This window comes from Athene cunicularia, assembly GCF_003259725.1.
Source record: "Athene cunicularia isolate RWA chromosome 20 unlocalized genomic scaffold, athCun1 chr20_part1, whole genome shotgun sequence".
In the NCBI taxonomy this organism is placed as follows: domain Eukaryota; kingdom Metazoa; phylum Chordata; class Aves; order Strigiformes; family Strigidae; genus Athene; species Athene cunicularia.
The window spans coordinates 7,185,226-7,207,126 of record NW_020799125.1 but is presented as its reverse complement, the minus strand read 5'-3'; the positions used below and the strand labels follow the sequence as shown (position 1 = coordinate 7,207,126).

Genomic DNA, 21,901 nt, shown 5'->3' with positions numbered 1-21,901 from the left:
GCGCCCGAGCCCGGGCCCGGGGTAAGCCGCACGCCGGGCTCGGCCGACGGGAGGGAGGCTTCGAGTGAGGCGACGGCTCCCCGAAGCGCCTCGTTAGGGTCACGCACGGCCAAATCTGCCCACGACCGTTACAGGACTGGTCGGGGCGTTTGGCGAGGTGACTGAGGATGTGTGTGACTTAGCACTGCTGCTCTCTGAAACCTACATTTCCCATGCGTTGGCTTAACTTACTGAGGGCACGCAGTCGCCCCAAGGTGGATGCGTGTCCTGTTCCTGGCGAGCTTCCTGCATACGCGTTCACACGCACGTACGCGGCGGATGGGTGATTGACTTCACAAGTGCCGTTTCAGAGCAGTAACGTCTGGATCACGACGAGACTCCACATGCGATTCTTCCTTGTGGATCAAGACAAACATGCTCAAGATCTCTTCAGCAAACAAGGCCCAATTCTACAGCGCAGTAAAAAAAAAAAAATTCTACAAGTGAAAGGGAACGACAGCTTTTGTTATTTCAAAAATACACAAACCACTTGAAGGATGAAGTAAAGCATAATTCTTTCCATCCTCAGCATTCAAAACCTTTCTGATTCAGTCACACATATTATAGTTAAGCCTTACAATACTAGAAAGAAAAGTCCGTGTTTCCAGATAATTGCCTGAAGTATAAAAGCATAGAAATGTCATAAATTACTTAGATTTCATAAAACTCAAGGGTCTCCTACATTTTCAAGTGACTGACACCCTGAAAATGTCTACAGTGCTCTGTTTATCACAATTCACGTAAATAGCTTTTATGAAGAATTTAGTGACATTTTATTGTATTTGTTAGCTTGCTTTAAGACTTTCTGGTTCGGCAGAATTTAGAAGTATGCTATTTTTCACCATCTGCAAATCACACCTCTGTTTCACCAGGTACTTTCATGGTATCTTCACATTAGTGGTCATAAGAATCAGTAAGTCACGGAAAGAGTCTTTTACAACAGAATGGAAATACCCAAAACTTACCTGCAAAACCAAAGCCTGTGCTTTAGTATTAAAAGGGTTTCTAGAACTAAGGTACTTAAAAGTTCCTCTGCAATATACTACATGTGAAATATGTATCAACTAAGGAAAGGAAAGAAAGCTGGTTTGTTTTTTCTGTAATGACTTCAGTTTGCCCTCCAAGAGTGGACGCCTTTTCTTCGATGGCACAATTAAGAAAGTATGTTGGAAACACATTTCTGAAATGCTGTTAAGTCAGTACCATATCCAGAAGCTATCAACTAACTTCATGGCCACTCAAGCCAGTTTGATTGCGATCTACTGAAATACACAACCACAAACAACCTTCAGGTCCTTCCCATTTCAAGACTACAAGGTAGGGCACCACTGACCACTTTTTAGCAATCACTAGTGGTGCATTATAACACACCTTTACTAACCTGTCTCATACAGGTCAGACTTATGTTTTCCTCTTAAAATTAATTTAAATTTTAGAAGAAAGGGAGAGAAGTCTGCAGCACATTTAATAAAGTATTGTTACACACCTTCCTTCTTTCTGAAAGAGGAAAACAAACCATGATGATAAACAACTCTAAAAGGTTTGGAGTGAATAATGGTAACTACTGCAGTTGCCTCACCTACCGAGAGGTGTCTGTCCGTATGATGCTTTTGGTTGTACAGAAGAATGCTTAACCGAGAAAATGAATTGTGGTAACAGAAAAAAGAAATGGAAGTTAGCAAATGCCAATTTAGATTTGAGGCTGCAAGACATTATTGGGTCATTTGTCTATTATGCCTGGAAGACGGGCAAGGCTGGAGGATTGTCCCATTTAACTCACTATATCTGTCACCACCATACTTTAGGGCTCTAGCATGGATACACATAGAAAAGAAATTTCTAAGAAAATACAACAGCAACTGAAAAAAAAAAAAAAAAAGCTTAAAAATACAACAGCACCAGAAAAATCCTCAACCCCTTCTAATCTAGGGGTTGAATTTGAGAACACATAGTAAGAAGTGTCTGAAGGTTAGAGGAACTGGGTTTAATGGAACATGATAATGCAACTGGAAATAGAAATTATATTTGATAGCTATTGAAGGGAATGAGCATCACATGGAGGTATGTGCAAAGGATACAATACCTACACAAGCAGAAATAGTTGGAATCCAGGCGGGGGAACTGAATAGGCTTTTGGACATCTTTCCATGTCCTGATTTCTGGGTGCGGGTAGAACTCTCAGTGTAATTTTGTATCTTGCTGCAGTTTTTTGATACTTACCAGAAGAAGCCTCCAGGCTAGGCTGGCAGCCAGAACAGTAGAAGGTAGAGAGTCCTCTAACCACTTCCTCAATATCAGTAATATCAAGGAATTTCCAACTGGAAACAGCATTCCTAGCCGTGATGGTACCCAGTCCAGAATTAGGGCCAGAGAGAGTACGGGAAACAATTTTTGACCTTGGATTTGGCATGAGAGGGAATTAAGTTAGATATGGACAGAAAGATGTGCATCAGAAGGCAGAAATACCCACTCAGCGCACAAGATGGGTGATGCAGGAAGAGTTTTTTAAGACAAGGGACAGAACAATAGGAGGGAAAGATAATGTAGCAGCAGAGCAAATGTGAGCTACTGCCTGCTTTGGGGTAAAGTCTGCAATGACATGGCTGAAAAAACTGGGGGTGGTGGGAGGGTGGTGGTGGTGGTGTGTGAGACAGTATATATGGAAAGCAGTCCTCAAATGATGGACAAGATCTGGTTCTTCTTCAGTTCAGTGAGAGTTCTCATGATGGTTTGCACAGTATGACAGTTGTCAACAGTGAGTTAGAAAAGAAAGATTACAATAATACGAATTTTGTATGAAAAGATTGATTTTAAAGATAAAATTCAAGCAGTGGGCAAAAAGGAGAAAAGTAGTCTTGAGCCTGTTTTTCTTCTGTGTGTACACAGTGAGGTGAACAAGATGAATAAAGAGATGATAATAGTCTTAATATACTTTTTATATTACAGACGTGGCTATTGTTTCTCACAATGGACTACAGCCACTAAAAAATCATTCATAGCATTGTAAGAGACTGAACACTAAACATCAGAGAGGAGACAGCATTCCCAAGATGAACAGGTGTAACTGAACATGTGTTGTGCTATGGATTCAGGTCAAAACTGTGCCTGGATTCATAATTGTAATAGTTTAGCAGCAGTACTATATTTTGGTTTTTTATTCAAATGCAAAATAATTAAGACAACTATTGATGGCTTGAAGCACCTAACATAATAATTTATATAATAAGTACAAGTAAATTAATCCTCAGCAGCATTAAGATCACTCGTCTCTTGATGATCTCTAAGACCCATTAAGCCATCCAGCTCCTATGCTGCTCAGACACTTAATCATCTGTCAGCATTCTCTAACCTTCTTCCATGAAGATGACTTTTGGAAAAGTCACCAAGAAGGAACAAAATTTAGTCTGTATCAAGATGAAAGTAGGGAAGAACTATCCCTTGACACAGAGTACTCTCTTCCTTTTCTCATTTTTAAAGAATATACTCACATTGAGCAGGTCTGTGACTAGAGATGCTTAAGATAGGTTTGCTTAGTTGGTTGGGATAACTTGAAAGGAAAGGTTGATCCCTTAGACCGGTAAGAAATTCATCTGTCATAAGCAACACTTATATTTATTTCACTTGGAAGCTGGCCAGTCAAGTATCACGTCCTTTGGAGGTGACACCGTACTGCCATGACAAACTACACTCTTTCTGTGGATATAGGATTGACGCCTTACATGTTGTCAGCGCTTTCAGCAGCACTGCATTCAGACAGGATTTACTTAATTAAAGACCTTGATTAAAAAATCCCTTAACTTCAATATTTCAATTATTTATCACTTTCAAGCAGCTTGTCTTTTCTACCTCCCCTGCATTGTACAATAAGTAATATAATTATTTTGACAGGATACACCCAATCAGAAATACTGCCATATGCCACCTTTGCAAGAGCAAGCAGAATGGAAAACTGGACTAGGAATGAGAGCTCTCCAAACACATTGCAGTCATGACATGAAATTCACTGTGTAGTAAATAAATCTGGTTATTTTCTTCCTGGGTATCCTCCCCTAGTTGCACAGAAGTAGTGGGACAGAAGACCTTGAAGCATTCTCAAGCAGTGACTGTAGGAGCTCAGTCAAGATTTTTCCTGTTCTGGAACAAAAGTAGAAGCATCATTTAGTGCACAGATCTTTCCCTTCCTGAGAGCACAGCATTTTAGGAGCTGGATTACCATCCTCACTTTCTCAGGAAACATCAGGTTCTCAACCATGGTTTTGCCTGGATTCACCTCCTCGGGGTGCGATATGTTTGTGAAAAGTCAAAACAGGAAAGAAGTCTGTGAGCCAAACACAAGGTGTTTTTCGTTGGGTTTTGTGGTTGGTTTGTTTTTTTAAAACTGTGATGCACCAATTTCTGTTGAACAGTTGGTGCAGCTAACTTTGCAGGGATAACCTTCCATTTTATGATCTTTGCCCGCTGCTGCTTTGTTGAAATCCCCCTCTCAAGGGCTGAGTTTTCAGATCTAATTTTGGATTAAAAATTGCAATTTGATTTCCTTCTCTCCAGTCCCAATATACTTCACTCTGAACAGTAATAATCACAATCTGTAAGAAGTTATAAATGGCCACAATGCCTAAAGAAGGTAAAATGTGGCAAAAACAGTGGAGGAACTGATGCTCAAAAAGTCTCTGTGCTTTACAGAAGCTCTGTGATTACCTTCTTTATTCATGTCTTCTACAGCATGGCACCTTGGAGGTAGTATGTCATAAAACAATTATAAAGTTTGATAAGCAATCCTTTCATCTGGGTATACCCTGCTCATACTGATCCTAATGTTAAAATTAGCCTACAGCTCTGGAGTGCTAAGAGTTGAAAAGCTGTTGCTGAAGTCATCAATGTATTGAACTCAGTAGGCAATCTGTCATTTAATTAATTTGTGCCAAGATTTCAATCCATGCTTATACTTGGAATCTTGAGAGACCCTTAAATAAATATTATCGATTAGTCATCATTATTTTTTACTGTTGATATGCAGAAGGTTGTGCAACCTTGCAGTTTGCTTTCTGCACGGTCCACTGGAAAATACATTCTATTATAGTGCTCATATTGCCAACTAGGTATATCTTTATTGCAGGCTCAGATTAAAGCCTCAGATTTAAAAAAAAAAAAAAACCACAAAAAAAAGAACCAAACCTGAAGACAACTCCCTCCAACCTCAGGTCAGACAAATCCTCACCCAACAGACCCAGACCAGATAAGCTCTCTTTTTGATACTGGTTTGCATTCAGTTGGGTACGTTAACCAGGCTTTGGTTGTCTGAACGGGTTGTCCCAGCTTCAGAATCATAACGATCCTGGTCAGAGGGATTAAACTGCTTGACCTTGTGAATTACATACCTAACTCTTCATATGACTAAGAGTGACAACATCCATACTTCAGGGTATGAACCTGGATTGTATATCCCCAAGGCAGGGCTGTTTAGGGCATGAGGAGACCACAGGCTGTGGTGGACTAAACAGGCTGTGTTTAGGGCATGAGGAGACCACAGCTGCTCACAGTCCACCTGCCATGTAGTATAGCTGATCAGGTGAATCAGCTGATCAAGTGAATCAGGTGATCAAGGCAAATCCTTGAATGAGAGGTGGTATCAATCTTTGTAGCCCCAATTATGTGTTTCATCTCACAGCTGGGGCTTCAGATTGTCTGATAAAAAACTCCACGCCAATACAGGACTGCAGAGCTCTGACTGGGGACATGCATTCAGAAGTACTCAAACCAGAGTGCAAGCACCAAATTTAGGTCAAGGATAATTGTAGTGATACACCACGCAAAACTCCACAACCCATTCTTCTTTAACTTCAAGTCTGTTGGGACTGCAATGCTTGAAGTTTAGCACACGCTTTGGCTGTTCTAATGGGTCTGAACAACTGAGCCTGATGTGTAAGATTTTTCATACATCACATTGAATCTCTGGTGCACAGTAACAGAACAGGAGATCTTCCCAGAGCCTTGCCTCTCTGCCAGTGTATGTAATCAGTTTGCCATTTAGGGGATAGTGAGTATTACTGGTGCAAAATGCAAGTTACCTTCTTCCTCTCTTCATTAAACATGCCCAACCAAATATATCCACGATATATACTGATTTAAGCCAGGAAGGAATTAAAGCTCCTGTGCTTGCCAAATGATTGAGTGCTTGCAGACACAGATTCCTAAGAAAGTATAATAGAGAAAATACATTAGCAGAGTATTTGTGCCTTCATAGGAAATGAATATGGATGTAATTAAGAAAAGCTGATTTATGTGGAACTGTAAAATCAGGGACATAAAATGAAATATTCTCTATAAATGTCAAGTCAGTGTTTAGTGGTTGCCAAAACAAGGCAAGCAGAGTATTGCAATGGTATTAAGAAAGGAACTGAAAACTAAATACCAATATATAAATCCCTAGTACATTAATATTTCAAACATTGTATAGAGTTCTAGGCACCTGATCTCTAAAGATTATAGTAGAACTGCCGTTCTACCATAGTCTGCTACTAACATTTTAAGAATAGCAAGGTGTGGTGTGGCTTCTGCCTGAGGAAATTAAAAAGACAAGACTGAATATGATGAGGGGAGAAGAAGCAGGGTCTGTAAAATAACAGGAAAATGAAAATGAGAAATAGGGAACATGGAATACTAGAATCACAGAATGGTTTGGGTTGGAAGAGACTTCAAAGATTTTCTGGTCCCAGTCCCCCTGCCCTGGGCAGGGACACCTCCCACTAGCCCAGGTTGCCCAAAGCCCTGTTCAACATGACCTTGAACACTGCCAGGGAGGGGGCAGCCACAGCTTCTCTGGGCAACCTGTGCCAGTGTCTCACCACCCTCACAGTAAAGAATTTCTTCCTTATTTCTAATCTGTATCTGCCCTCTTTCAGTTTAAAACCGTTACCCCTCATCCTATCCCTACACCCCTGAGTCCCTCCCCACCTTTCCTGTAGCCCCTTCAAGTACTGGAAAGCCGCTATAAGGTCTCTCTGGAGCCTTCTCTTCTACAGACTGAACCCCCCCAACTCTCTCAGCCTGTCCTCACAGGGGAGGTGCTCCAGGCCCCTGAGCATCTTTGTGGCCTCCTCTGGACCCACTCAAGCAGGTCCGTGTCCTCCTTACACTGGGGGCCCAAGAGCTGGACACAGCACTGCAGGGGGGGTCTCATAAGAGCAAAGCAGAGGAGAATCCCCTCCCTTGCCCTGCTGGCCATGCTTCTCTTGATGCAGCCCAGGACACGGTTGGCTTTCTGGGCTGTCAGCGCACATTGCTGGCTCATAGTCAGTTTTCCATTCACCAATACCCCCAAGTCCTTCTCCACAGGACTGCTCTCAATCCACTGATTGAGAACATCTGATGAACTTATTAGGCAGGAAGCTTAAAATAAAGTACTTCACAAAATACATATATTAGTTGCCATAGGATGCTGTAGAAGCCAAAACTTTAAGATTTAAAAAGCAATCAAATCCTTAGAAAACACTAGGAACCATTAAAAGGTCCACTTCTTGACTTCTGGCTCTGAAAGACCTTGTATTGCTGTTGGTGTATTTCGGCAAAGACCACACTAGCCATGTTTCTTACTTGCTTTCACTCTGCATGCATTGTTGAGCGTGGTAAGAGATCATATGGCCATTGCTCCATAACTTCCTTCTTACACTATAAGCCATTCTTCGCCTACAATACATACTCTTCTAAACTTCTTGGGTTTATGCAAAGAATCTACATAGGTGGTCTTCAAATACCGAGGCTCAATTAACAGAAGCTGAGATCCAATTCAAGTAACTTAAAGAGTCTGTGTTAAAAAAAACCACAACCAGGTCAAGTAGCACTAAGTGATGGCTATTTCATCCCATTATTTGCTGAAAAGATATTAGCTTTACTAAATCAGAACCTCTCTTAGTGCTCTGAACACTGCTTACAGTATTACAATATTTATTTTTCATGAACTCTCACAGCAGTGCACATAAGAGAAAAGGTCAACAACAGAATGCAGCCTTAGAGCTTGTTTTTGCAATGTTTCCTATGTAAGGAATGCTGTTTGAGTACTGGTGAGGTTCTACAGTGTCAGATCCAAGGGCTCAAAGACAAGGACTACTTTAGAACCAGATGTTTTTAGTCACCTCAGTGGAAAAACTCACTGGAAATAAAGTAGTGCAGGCTAAGATGTGGGAAAGAATGGAGAGGTTATTTAGGTCAATTCTGGGCAAAGATTGTTTTCTTTCTAACCTAACAGCATACTATTTTATGATTCTCCCCCCTACAAGTGCACGGAGAGTCAAATCCACAGACAACAGCTACCTCTTCTGAAGTTTGGGTTTTCAAAATTTACTGTAAACACACTTTGAAAAGTTGTCTTAACTTTCACCAAGTTATCCGCTGCCCCGTCCCCTGCTTTTTAAGAAAATACAGAATCTTCATGCTAGGAAACAAACCCAGGTGGTTTAGGTGATGTACATTATGAAATATACATGTATGTGTATATATTTTTCACTAACTCAGGGAAAACCTGTATGCTCTTCTATCATGTATTTGTTCTTTTCAGTAGTGCTTTCCAGAAGTAGCTTGGTGCAGGCTATTGAAATCAGTTTTACTCTTGTGACCTTTTCTTGTTTCAAAAAGTCTTGTACAGCATCCACTTGTGTCCTGAGGACATGAAGCACTTGTTTTCCTTTCTTTATAGCATTTATTATTTCCTGATCACTTAAATGCCACTCATTACCTTTCAGCATAATAAGAAACATTACCTGTTTATGTAAAATCTGAATATACCCCAGTCACATTTCAAATTTCCACATACTGGAACGTACAATATATGCTATGTATTATGATCTTAATCTATATAAAAGCACCTTCCTCCAAACACAATCACATAAATAGATAAATGAAGGAAATTTACCAGGTAATTTTCATAATTAAAAAGTAGTCATGCAGATTCTAAAAGCTAAACCCTAATTCACAGCAATTATCTCATGAGTAATAAATATAATGGACTTCAGTTATATATCGTTACATAAAAGTATGAGAAAAATACAATCTTGCTAAGGCTCAATTTGTATTATAGCAATGTAAATTTGAATTAAAATCATTGGTCATTAAAAACTTTGTACCTATTTTTAATTTACAATGTTGATTTTAGCCATGAAACCTATACACTGGAGATTTCAGTGGCCCTTCAGACCCAGAAATTTATTTCTTATATATTACTAGATCTGATTAGGCTGCACCTAATGAAACTATATATAATTTGATGGAAAAGTAGAGGCCAATGTCACAAAATGTACAGTTAAATCACTGTAATCCAGATACAGGTGGATTCAACACCTACAGCTACAGTTTTTAATTATTTTAAAGCAAATTAAATATGGAAATGTGTGCTCCAAATACTCAGAAAAGGAAGACATCAGAATCTGTACAACTTCACTAAAGAACAAAGGAATATCTCTAAAGAAGTCCACAAGAAAGTAAGCTTTTGTTTTAAAGTTCTATTTAATCTGTTGCCAAGTGTGGTAACTGAAATACAAATTTATCTATAGACTTTCTAAATTTTTTTCCTAATATTAACAACTGTATCTAGTGTACTAACGGAATGCAGACAAACAAAAGCCAAATAGGCATAATTTTTAAGAAATTGGTTGCTTCTCCTCTTTTTGATACAGGTACCCAGAGAACTACACCACCACCCCATATATATATATAACACATACTTACATATATAAAGCCATTATTAGAATAATTTAATCCTCCTTCTTACTCCTCCCCCCTTCACCCCAGGTGCATATTTGATTGCAAGAGCTTAATTTCCGAGCTCTGGTTATATCTAACGGTGAAAACAAAAATACTATTAATCTGTACTTCGCTCATCAGGATCTGGAACAAACGCAGTTTTTACATTACAAACTGTTACTTAACATAAGAAAAGAAATTTCAAATGTCTTTAGTGAGGTGAATTGGGTCTTCCATCACCCTAAAGTTGGATGAGATGTCATACTCATTTTATAGATTTTAGAATGTTTCGTTTCTAAAGAAACTAGGAAAAAGGAATCATCTGCTTCTGGACAAACACAAAATACAAAGTTATTCCACACATACGATTCTCTTTCTTATCCAAAGAAAATTCCTTCTTTCCAGTTTAGGAACAATTTTACACACAACAAATAACTGTACTCATTTATATTTCCTCTTAAACTACACAAGCTGTTACCAGTTCTGGAGAAACTCTTCTATATATCTGCTTTAAGATACATGTACATATGTGCTGATGAAAGAATGGGAACTAATTGGCATATATTTAAAGACTATCTGCAAACCACAGAACAAAGATAAGATAAATACTGTAATTTTTTTTAATGTCCTTGCTTGTCTATTTCAAAGTCATCTTTAGCTTCTGCTGAATAACAATTCATTTCTAAATGCAAAAGATCATTTAGCTTTGTATTCTTTATTAAGATTTCATTATTTTTACAAAAATAGAATAGAGAATTAGTCTTTATTAGTTTTTCATTTAACATACAGTTCATTTACTTTGAAGGAGCATTTTGGGATACAGTATATTTAGTTTATCACTGGTGGTTCATTTAATTGTTAATTTATAGCAGGTCTTCTGGTCACCACACAAATTATCAAGCTTCTACTATTATATATTAAAAACCACAGAGATGTCAGAAAAATGTTTTTCTAAAAAAAGTTAACTTAGGATAAACTATCATGTTGTAGCAAACAAGGTCAAGAGTCCCTTTAAGAAGGAGACTATTTCGTTGCCTCCCAGTTTAGATTCTCCATAGACACGGTCCACAAATGAAATAGGAACCTGTTGAAACAAGCAAAACTATTTTTAAGGTTCAAAACCTAAATAATTAGAAATTCTGCAAACAAAAGAATGGCCTTTGAACTACAACATGTTTGGACAGGGGATTGGTTTCCCTTGTATCAGTTGTTCCTACCAGTGGCTTTAATGATGCCCCATAGCTGGGGAGCACAAAATTATTTGGTTTATCACCTTTAAAGATGATCCAAAGACATTACTCAGTGGCTGGATGATACACCAGTCAGAACAAACCTAATAGCTTAAGTACTAAAAACCTGGGGGCTAAAATGAACCTTCACCACTTTCCTCCTTAGCTAAATTCAATACCTTTGAGTCAATGCCTCAGGAATGCAAAAATCTCCCACCACCATGAAACAGCATTCTGCTCAGCCTCACCACTGCCTGGAAGATGACATCTGAACGTGGCAGTTAGTGCATATTTTACAAGCAATACCTGTCTTTATCAGTCTTTGACCACTTCATATATTATTTACAGGATTAAAAGGCATTTAAAACACTAATTTTGGTTTCCTCACTAAAGTGATCATACTGTTCAGTTAATTCACTACTCAAAATGTTAGGAACATACTGCTTTTCAGTAATTTGACCACGTACAAATGACATATGACAGGACATTCTGCCAACACTGTTTTGGAATATTCAAGAACTTCCATATATGTTTGTATGCAAAACAAATACTTCAGGGGCTAAAATAAGAATTGCATTTGTAAAAGTCATTAAAAAATTGGCTTAATATTCTGCTGGCAGTTTCAATCAGAAATCATCTGGCACGTGGAACACAAAAATCACCACACCCTTGCATCCGTGCCAGGATGGAGGATTTCTCAAAATTCTAGCAGATCAGTCCATGGTAGAAGAGAACCCAGGGCAAGAAGAAGGTAAGAAGATACCTAAAAAGGCATGAAGACAGACTCAACAATGATTCTGGCTTTCTTAGCAGGGATCATCATGCTTTGATGTTCCCAGTAAGTATCCTGGCAAGTACAGACAGCTGATGTACAGGGCACAGATAGAAATCACTGAAGATGGAGTCAGTGCAGGATGTCAGAAGTGACATTTCCTGACCAGTGATGAAAGAATGGTTAGTATCTCATCTAATAGTCCTTCCCTTCAGTATAGGAATTAACCACCTGTATTGTTTCTGGACTTTGCCTTCCTTGCATAAAAAGTTCTATCATTAGTCTTAAAGGAAGTATTTCCAAAAGGGTGTATTCTGTGCACTGGGGTACATCTCACACATGGTAAAGTATGGCAAAATGAAAAAGAGCTGTGTACAAGACTGTACAGGTGTAACTTGTGTCACTTCATCTCATTATCCATTTGTTCCTTTTAGACTGGCAGGTCTCAATTTGCATTTTCCACTTTGCTTAAGAAATATTTTTCCCTCACTGTACTTACATTCTACAACTCCATAAAAACTATTCTGCCTGCAGAGCTGCAGCACCCACAAACCAGGAAAGAGACATGCAAATGTCGCCTCTTTGGGAGTCTCTGTATTGCTATTTGGATAATTATAAAATATATAAAGATCCTAAGTATTGATCATGAATTACTGTCAGTGTGCTTGAAATGTAATGGAAAATTGTCCCGTCCCAGAAATTTACAATATAGAGATGATATACAGAACAGTAAAAATACGATAGTCTTATTTATAGGTATGTGTCAGTGATCTGAACGCTGTCAAGTTTGTTACAGATATCACAACGGACATCTTAAGGACAACGCTCAAGCAGAATAATGAAGCAGCTTTTCAGATGTTAGAGACAACTCTTCCCACATGTGAGAAACCAAAGGAGGAGGGAAGAAGATGCTTACTTGAGAATGTAACAGGTGAATTGTGGAGGATGGCCTAACTGTCCCATGTCTCAACACTGACTGGGAGACGATAGGTCTAGGGAAGACTGTCCATCAGGCTTTGACCTGTGAGACAAATATCTTACATTTGATACTACGCAACCAGTAGAGGCATGTAAATAAATGAGTAGCAGGATCAAGTAATAGGCAGAAAAAAGGTATTTGCAGCACTAGCCTGAAGAAGTATAAAAGCAACCCAAGATTGTGGGTTTTTTTAAGCCAGAGAGATATATTTTACTGTTTTAAAAAGGTATAGTAAATAAAACCTCATCTCGCCCTAGGTTTCAGTATCTGGATGTATAGACAGGTGAGGATTTAATTCAGCAATATTAGAAAGCAGTATGTGAATGCAACTGGATGTGAAGACCAAAGAAATTAGGATCAAACCCCAGCTACAGAAAGCATGGTGATGTTGCTCCATAAGCAAAAAAAGTAGAAAAGCTTGCTTTGCTGCGTGGAAATTACCTGATGTTGATAGAGAAATGCAATACATTAAGTTTAGAGAGAGAAATACCAGCCACAGAATTCTCTGACAATTCAGTCATGAAAATGATGATGAAGAACTGGTTCTGAGATTTGGCTGCAGAGGAAATTCCAGTGAAGCATCTTTAAAAAACACCAACAAGAGCAATTCAGTGAAATACAAAAGACAGCAATCAGACTGCTGGAAATATAGGATCTAACAATTGTTTGGAGTTCTTTTTTGATGATTGTAGACAGCACATTCAAAGAGTTCAGAAGTGGAAAGTTGTGATAGCTGGAAACTTGGAAAATACCTAGGCAATAAATGACAGAACAGAATAAATCAACTACAATCAGGTTGCTGGAGAAAACAAAATGATTTGAAAAGACCTAACTGGAGATGTGTGTACAATATGAAGGCTGAAAGAAAAGGCTCAGAGCAGCTCCATGGTATATTTTGACTTCTTTCCTTCATTTGAAGAACCTTTTAAAACTGTATGCAGCTAAAGAAATGGTAACAAGAAGAGCGAAGGATGTGAGAAGCCTATCAGCCAGGAGAGTAACTGGAATTTCAGATCTGGTATTCACCAGGAAAAGTTGGAAAAATAGGAGTTCTACATATGTAATTTCTTTGTATCAATTGGAAAAATCTTGCTGCTTCTTGGAAGTGCAAAAAATTTTCTATGCTCCCAGTAATCTGTAGCTACATTTAAATGAAAGCACAATATACTTATCAAAACTTTTACTGTACCTCTCCAATAGTATATCCTAACTGTCTAGCCCGAACAATCATCTCCATCTGGAAGACGTATCCTTTAGAAACACATTTTTCCATTAGTTTCTGTAAGACTTCTTTTCTGTATAACCTGTAAATGATTACAAAGAAAATGAAACTTGAAGCACAATTTCTGAACCTTAGAAATCAAGACAGTGTGTAGGACTCTTAACTGTAGTCATTCACTCATATCATTACTATTCTTAAAAAAAAAAATCTTTAACAAAGTGACAAGAGAAACAGTTCTTGCAATCTAGTCTACGATTTCTTACGCCCCTTCCAAACAGATTTCATAGTCCTCAGTAAAGAAGGTCTGTTCTTACCCCAGTTCCTTGTTCAGTGGTGTCTTAATTTCAAATAAACTTTATGAATTGCAAACCAGACCCATACCTGAAACTCCCTGTTAAATCTGATGCGCCTGGTCTCAGCAAAACCTGAGTTATAAAATTGGCACCACGACTGTGAAAGAAAACATGAATGTCAAAATTGCTCAGTACACAATTCTGAAAGATCAAGCAAAATTTCTAGAAAATAAGTAAATATCATCCTACTAGCAAAACGAGAAACCTTTTATTGCTTAATATGAAAGTTGTATTTCTAATGTTTTCACTGCTAGATTTGACTAATAAATCACAGAATCATAGAATATTGAAATCAAAACCCAACATTTTTTCAAATTTACATCATCAATAGATTACTGAACTTCTCTGTGAAGGAGAAAACAATGATTTTTAGAAATCAGGTTTACAATCTGATTCTTTACAGTAGAACCATTGGTACAACTACACAAAATACAACACAAAATAAATTTGACAACAGTCAAACCAACATTTTTCTTCTAATATTCACTGTAAGCAGAGAATAAAAATGCTTCCTGGACAAATGGGAGATCTGGATTTAGAAAAATCAAGGTTCAGTTCTGGTTTACACTGATTTTACAGTATGATGAGAATAAGCTCCACTGATGAAAAATATTATGAAACCGAAGAGCCAGTTATTAGCATCTTGCTGAGGGCTGTATTACACACTGGTAAGATATGCAAATCCTTCACTTGCCCAGTATGATGGAAAAGGATTCCTCTGTAATGTCTACTTAGCTTTCTTATTTTGGGGGGTCTGTATTTCATATAGATTCACAAAAAAGATGAGCACTTATTCCAGTCATTCAGAAACAGGAGAAATCCAGATACAGCCCTTGGGGTAACACCTCCAGATCAGACTGGTAACACAACTTTACTCCTAATTTTGTACAGTAACATATAAATCAGCATTAACTTATGCCTAAATCAGGTGTAAGAAAGACTCTGCAGAAATTTGTCGATTACCTCCTTAAAGATCTCTAAATCCCTGTAAACCTGAGATGCCAGCCTCCATATGTTTATATGACCTTGACAAAAATTTTCCTCTTTGCTTTTGGGTGAAGCCTCTCTCTAGTGTTCACTGTAACTGTTTTCCAGTAAGGTGTAAGTAATGATTTATTGACATTGATCGTGCCAGATAATTTTTAACTTATGACAAATCAGAGTGTTAACAGAGGGGTTTAGCTAGTGATTTACTGTTTAGGGAAAGGATCATTACAGCCATTAAAGCTAACTAACATCTTTTAAACTTGACAAAAGTGTCAGTCTCAGCTCATTCTTTGGATAATGAAGCTGAAAGACTGTCCCAACCTGATGTCATGCAGATTTGTCCACTTTTCCAAGTAATTTCTCAAGCTTAGTCAGACATTACATTCTTTCTTGGTGGGTTTTAATCAAAGAATATGCAAATCATGCATACTTCTATTATGAACTATAATTTTGCAGTACTCAGTACTAATGACTAAAGACTCAGTTCAGCTCACACAGATTGCGTTGAGCACTTGGAATTATTATTTCTAAATAAGAAATTTATGTGTAAATATCTAGAAAAATACTAACCTGATTAATTTTCTTTTCAAATCCCAGCCATATACTCCTCCATTTCCTTTATATCTTGTTCCAGATACAATATCAAAATTGCCTTCTTTCTGCTTTCTGTAAGCAATTGGGTTTATCAGAAAAACAGGAGGAATATTATGATGAAGGTAGTACAAACTTCAAATTAAGAACAATCACTTAGTACAAAAATCTGTATTTTACAAAGCTTTGAAAAAATAAGCAGAGAAGAGAGGAAAGCAACAGTTACAGTGGTAATAAGCATTATGCATTTAAAAATCTGTTAATTGTTCTCTTATAAAGAGCTACATCAGGGAATCTTATGATTATCTTTTACCAACTATGTCACAATCTCATAGACTACTTCATAAATAATTTATAAAGACTGACTTATGCATTTTTAAAGCCTCTCTCTAGTATAAAAGACAGAATAATTTTAAATATTTAAATTACACACACCCATAGCAAGGAAAAAAAAAAAGTCTGAAGCTATACTTAGTGCATACCATGCCTGACTGCTGCAGAACATTATCTAAAATCTTAGGCCTCCAGAACTACTAAGCAAGAGAGTTGAGAATTACACTGACTGCTACCCTTTGCCTCCAACATAACGCCTGTTGACCATTTCTCACAAATTGAAACGTTTCAGGGAGGTAGGCAAAAGGGAGAGAAGTATTTCACCAATAGTTAAGGATACGGTCTGCTATTCAATATCCCTACATGCACACATGATGAAATGATTAGAAGATGACATTTATATATACCCTCTTCAAAGCTGAAAAGCCACTACAAAGAAGGGATAAATCTGGGACAAATCTAATGAGGTCAAATCCTTTTGTTTGAATTCTTGCCTTGACAATTTTCTTACTACAGCTAGATAGCTATACAAGAACATAAAGCTTTCAAGTGTTACTACACAACAATAAATGTTCAGAAATCATTCTCTCATGCTACAAATGGCACTTACCTGATAAACTCTGGAATAAATTTGGGCTGAAATGCAAGGAAAACAGATCAGAAAAGAGAAAGGAGTGAGGGAAAAAAAAATATCAATGAAAATTTAACTATAACAGGTTAAAACCACAGTGCATAAAATAAGAGACTTACATGGTGAGAGAGGTCAGCATCCATAATCACAATAAAATTCCCAGTGGCATGCTTCATTCCATGAATATAAGCAGTGCCTGATGAAGACAGTACAGAAATAATTTCCATCACTATTTTAACACGTCCAGTCTTCTAGCCACAGTCTTAATTTATTTTTTAAAATCTCCACTAGAAAAGGATCCACTAAAAACTAGTATTTATTTTAAAGTGATATATCAGTGGTCAAACATTAAAGTTATTTTTTCCTTTTTCTCTACAATTTCAGCACTAGATTTTATACATATAAACCCTGATAAACCTTACTGCACTAGAAATGCACAGAGAAACATGACTTGGTAAGTGGGTCACTATTTGAAATAGCATTTTCAGAAATGCTACACACAGTTATGAGCCACAGAAAACTGAAAATAGAACACAAACAATAATCACTGATAGTTAAAACAACCTGATTTCTAGACTCAGTGCTTCCTATTGGTGGTATATGGTTTGTTCTCCCCACACTGTGAACTACATTCCAATACCTAATTTTAAACCAGCCTCTTTTTTCCTCCTTTAGATTTTGTTGCATTTTATTCATTCTGTATGAACATCCAGGTAAGAGCTGGAACAAGTTTTACTATTACAGTTTTCCTCAACAGTGCAAATTCCTGATCCAAGTCATATTGTTCAAAGATAGCACTGCTTCCAAGGGCAGTACAGCAGCATGACAGAGATTAAAAACTGACATATACTCTTCACTGATCCAAATTACTCTTGACTCTTTCTGTTAACTTCACAAGGAATAGATAAAACTGAAAACAGAAGTCATTCAACTGATATCCTTGGCAGGCACTCTCACAGGAAACTAAACTCCTGGTTAATGAACAACCCGCCTTTCCTTTTTTTTTTTTCCATGTTTGCAAAGTTACACAATAGGAGTGTCCCAGATCTGTGTATTGTACATGATCAGTAGATATGGCACATGAAAAATTTAAATTCAGTCAGTTTTAATCCATAATACTGGTCAAATTAGGACAAAGGATGAAAAGGCATCAAACATAAAAACATAAGATAATGTAAACTTTTTGGAGTTTCTTTGGTAACTAAGAGATGTAGAAAAAAGTATAGAAAGGTGAATTTAAATAGACAATTCAATATCAAAATTAGAATTTTGTTTTTTGTTCAGTGGACTGGAGAAATTAGCTGCAGTACTCAGGACACAAGCCACCCCAAATGTTTTGCCAGCACATGGAAGTGGGGGGTTGCCAAGACATTTAGCAAGAAAGGCAGATACCAATTAACAATAAACCAAACAAGGTATTACACTTTATCATTTTCTCCATTCCTATTATAAGGGAGGAGGGATAAGGATACAATATGAGTCTTAACAGATGAAAATATCTCATTTTAGGACAGTTTCCATATTACAAGTTTTAAGGTCATTTATAATGCCCTAGGATATCTGCTTTTTTTTAGGCAAGTAATTTAAAACTTGATTTACATATTATGTGAAATATGGCATCCAAGCTATAAAATTGCAGTCCTGCATCATTTCCTGCAGATTTTAGTGATCAATGTCAGTGGTAAAAGATTGGCTCCCAAATTACTGAGATTTCTGCAACACTAGTAACTTTTGCAGTGTCCTTCAAAACCTTCAATTCACATGTTAGTTAACAGGTGAGAGAATATTGTAGGAGTTTGAGTGCTGAACATGTCAGTCATGTATTTTTATTTAACTATAGTCATAATTCACACTGAAATGGGTTGTGAAGAGCTCTGTCCAAATACATCAGACAAACATCCCAGCCTTCTCTAGAGATTGCACAAACTGTTGTCCAACTTTTGAAGCCTCCTGCACACAGGTAGATTGCACAAAAGGCACCACTGCCCCCTCTGCATCAGTGGGTTCCACACAAATACAGCAGCTACTCTGAGAAAAAAATGCAATTTCTTACAAACCGAGGCCCCTCATTCTGTATTACGTGAATGTAGTATGGGAGGGAGAGAAGCAGCATGTTAGCAAGAAAACAGTTATACAGAATTTCAGCAAGCACAGTTTTCAGGTTTGAGGTTCTGAAGAACCTGTCTGATTTTTACTAGCTGCTCTGAAGAAAATTAACTCTATCCCAGCCAAAACCAGCACAGGTTTTTAAGCTTGTTCGCTTACAAAAAAAATTGATAAAAACATCCATTTCTGCTTTTGGGCTTTACTGTGATTTTTTTTCTGGAGCTTTACACACTAGAATCAAAGAACACAGCATATTTTTTTAGCACTAACCAAAGTTAATAAGGACTTACCAAGGCCCAACTTTCTTGCTCTGGGTCTTAGAAGCTGCAGAATATATTAAAATATACATCTATTACTTGAAGTACAGTTTTTAATTGTTTTAGTAACACCTTAAAATTCACTGTTTTCAAGGTATAAACATATTTTAAAATTTACTTGTCATTCTTATAAATCTAGATAATAAGAAAAATACGTTTATCTGTCAAAAATGGAGAAACTAATCATTATATTAAACAGGTATTTGATCAGGTCATATTTAAAAACAAACACCTTTCAAGCTTTACTGAGTAGTTCTGCAGTAAAAAACAAAATTAAAAGCACCATCTTAGTAACGAAAGGATTTCTCCAAATTTCACTATCTGACATAGATTTATAAATCTGAACAACAATCTCCCCAGCACCATTACTTTTAAGGAATGACAAACACTAACAGTGAATATTTCAGCAAGTTTCCCCAAAGTGATTTAGCATACTTTTAGTATTGACTATAAATGTCAAGATTCTAATATGCATACAGATATAACCCATGAATAATGACCATGTAACAATAATGTTAATCTTTCAGAACATGAGTGACCAAGCTTTAGTGCCAAGTATCCTCAGCTCCTGCAGAGCCATATGAAGTGCAGGGGGAGAAGGGGGCACCACCACTAGCAAAAGAGAAATCTAACTTTTAGATCATCATGACAATAATTTAACTTTCAACTCTTCCTGAAGTGCCTTTGATATAAGTCAGCATTTGGGGAGGGCAGATATTTAAGCAGTCATCTAAACATACATTAGTAATTACACTAACGCATTAAGAAATACACAGAAACACATTAAGAAAGAGTCTGACAGTGCTTACAGCACAAAACTCTGACAAACTGAATGGTGGGGTTTTACACTGTTCTGTGACAAAGCTTTTATTAAAAAAAATTGGCTTTAATTACTCAAACAGTAAATAAGTGACGGTATCTTGTTGTATACAACTGATGGTTATACAGTAATATAGTAAAAAGAAAAGAAAAAAGGCCTGTTATTGAGGAATGCAACTACAGATTAAAAATAAATCACAAAACCAGACTAGCTTTCATCTCTCCAATTTTCCTATTACTGCAGTCACTTAAATGAAATTAGTTTATCCAAACCTCATCTCTCCCTCAGGCTAACAAACTACACTAACAATCGCTGTTCATTACTCAGTAGCACACAGCAATGCAGAAAGCACTGAAAATATTTTGCAAATATTACTTCATGATTCCACATATTAGTTCATAATGTTGCTAAGCAGCTGCATGACTACTCTAATTTTACATTTGTCTAAAGTGGCACACAAAACTTTAAATAACTTGTTTAATGATGTAAAGAAAGTGCAAAATCCAGGGACTCTGTTCCAGTTCTCTAAGGACTTCAATTACTTTCCAGTACAATAAAAAAGAAAAAAAAAGAACAGAACATACAACTCACTATTTTATCTGATCCATATATCTTTTGCAATTGTTCAGCAATTTCCTGTGTCCCATCTGGGCTTCCATCATCTATGATGATAATTTCAAAATTGTTTCCACTGAAATGAAAATAATTTTTAAATGAACAAATGGAAAACCCAATTTCACTACCTATGTTATTTTTAAAGGCATGAATCTGAAGAATAGAATACAAAATGATGTTCCTACAGTTAGAGATACATGCTGTAGTTATTCTTGTAGCTGTAAGACTTGCACTTGTAGGGATAAAATGTGTCTCAATGTCACCGCTTCAGGGCCCACGGCAGCAATGCCAACCTCATTGTCACCCAGCGTTACCACAGCATTCAGTTCTAGCCTTGTGACTGTGAAAGGTGAAAATCTAAAACCACTTTTGCGCTTTCGGCTGGCAACGCCTTCTCTAGGAGTTGGTGCTGAACAGACTAGAGCACATGCGAGACCTCTGATGAGACTAATGGGTGCCCTAATTAACCTCGGGGAAGAGCTGCACTCTTCACTGCGGGTCAGGTCCACTCGGCTGCACACCCTCTATCACTGGTGAGAAGCGTTATATGCTTCACATCATGGGTAACGTTATCACCTTACTAAGTTCTGGCGTCACTTTGTAGAGGTTACATATTTCCGAGCTCTACAGATGGCTGTGAGCAACTTCGCCATCAGAGCTCACACCGAGCGTTTACCCCCTCCGAGCCCGTTCCGTGCCAGCTGGTAGCTCCAACTGAGGAGGGACTTTCGGCCCATGCTCGTCCACACCTTTTCTCTACAGCTCCGAGAGCCGCCTCCCATCGCAAAGGGGCTGCTCCCTCCCTCCCTCCATCCCTCCCGCAGAACGGCGGCCCGCGACCGGCCCAGGCAGAGGGACGAAGCTCAGCCCCGGCCCGCCCTAGGATCCGAAGGCCCCGGCACCCCGCCTGCCGCGGCCAGTACCTCTCCCGGAAGGTGCGCGCCAGGAGCCAGACGACGAGGGGCAGGTTCTCCCGCTCATTGTAGGTGGGCAGCAGCACCGAGAACTTGTCGGCGCCGCTGGACGCCATGTCAGCGCGCTGACGCACGCGGAAGGGGCGGGGATGCGCCGCAGCCAATCAGCGCACGCGGCGCGGCCGGAACCGCCGGCGCGCGGCCGACCGGAAGCGGAAGTGACGCGCGGTCTCGTGCTCTGTGTCCCCTCGGCCATGG

General features: G+C 38.2%; 1 protein-coding gene across 1 annotated transcript; it reads right to left on the bottom strand.

Moving 5' to 3' along the window:
• Positions 1 to 9,760: 9,760 nt before the first annotated feature.
• On the bottom strand, positions 9,761 to 21,785 carry DPM1 (dolichyl-phosphate mannosyltransferase subunit 1, catalytic). Its single transcript, XM_026861972.1, has 9 exons — positions 21,653 to 21,785; positions 20,706 to 20,805; positions 19,268 to 19,301; positions 16,991 to 17,067; positions 16,851 to 16,876; positions 15,887 to 15,982; positions 14,358 to 14,426; positions 13,944 to 14,058; positions 9,761 to 10,858 (listed from the first exon to the last, which is right to left on the bottom strand). Exons 1-9 carry the CDS (start codon positions 21,757 to 21,759, stop codon positions 10,754 to 10,756), a joined length of 729 nt encoding a protein of 242 aa, XP_026717773.1. The 5' UTR covers positions 21,760 to 21,785; the 3' UTR covers positions 9,761 to 10,753.
• Positions 21,786 to 21,901: the final 116 nt, after the last annotated feature.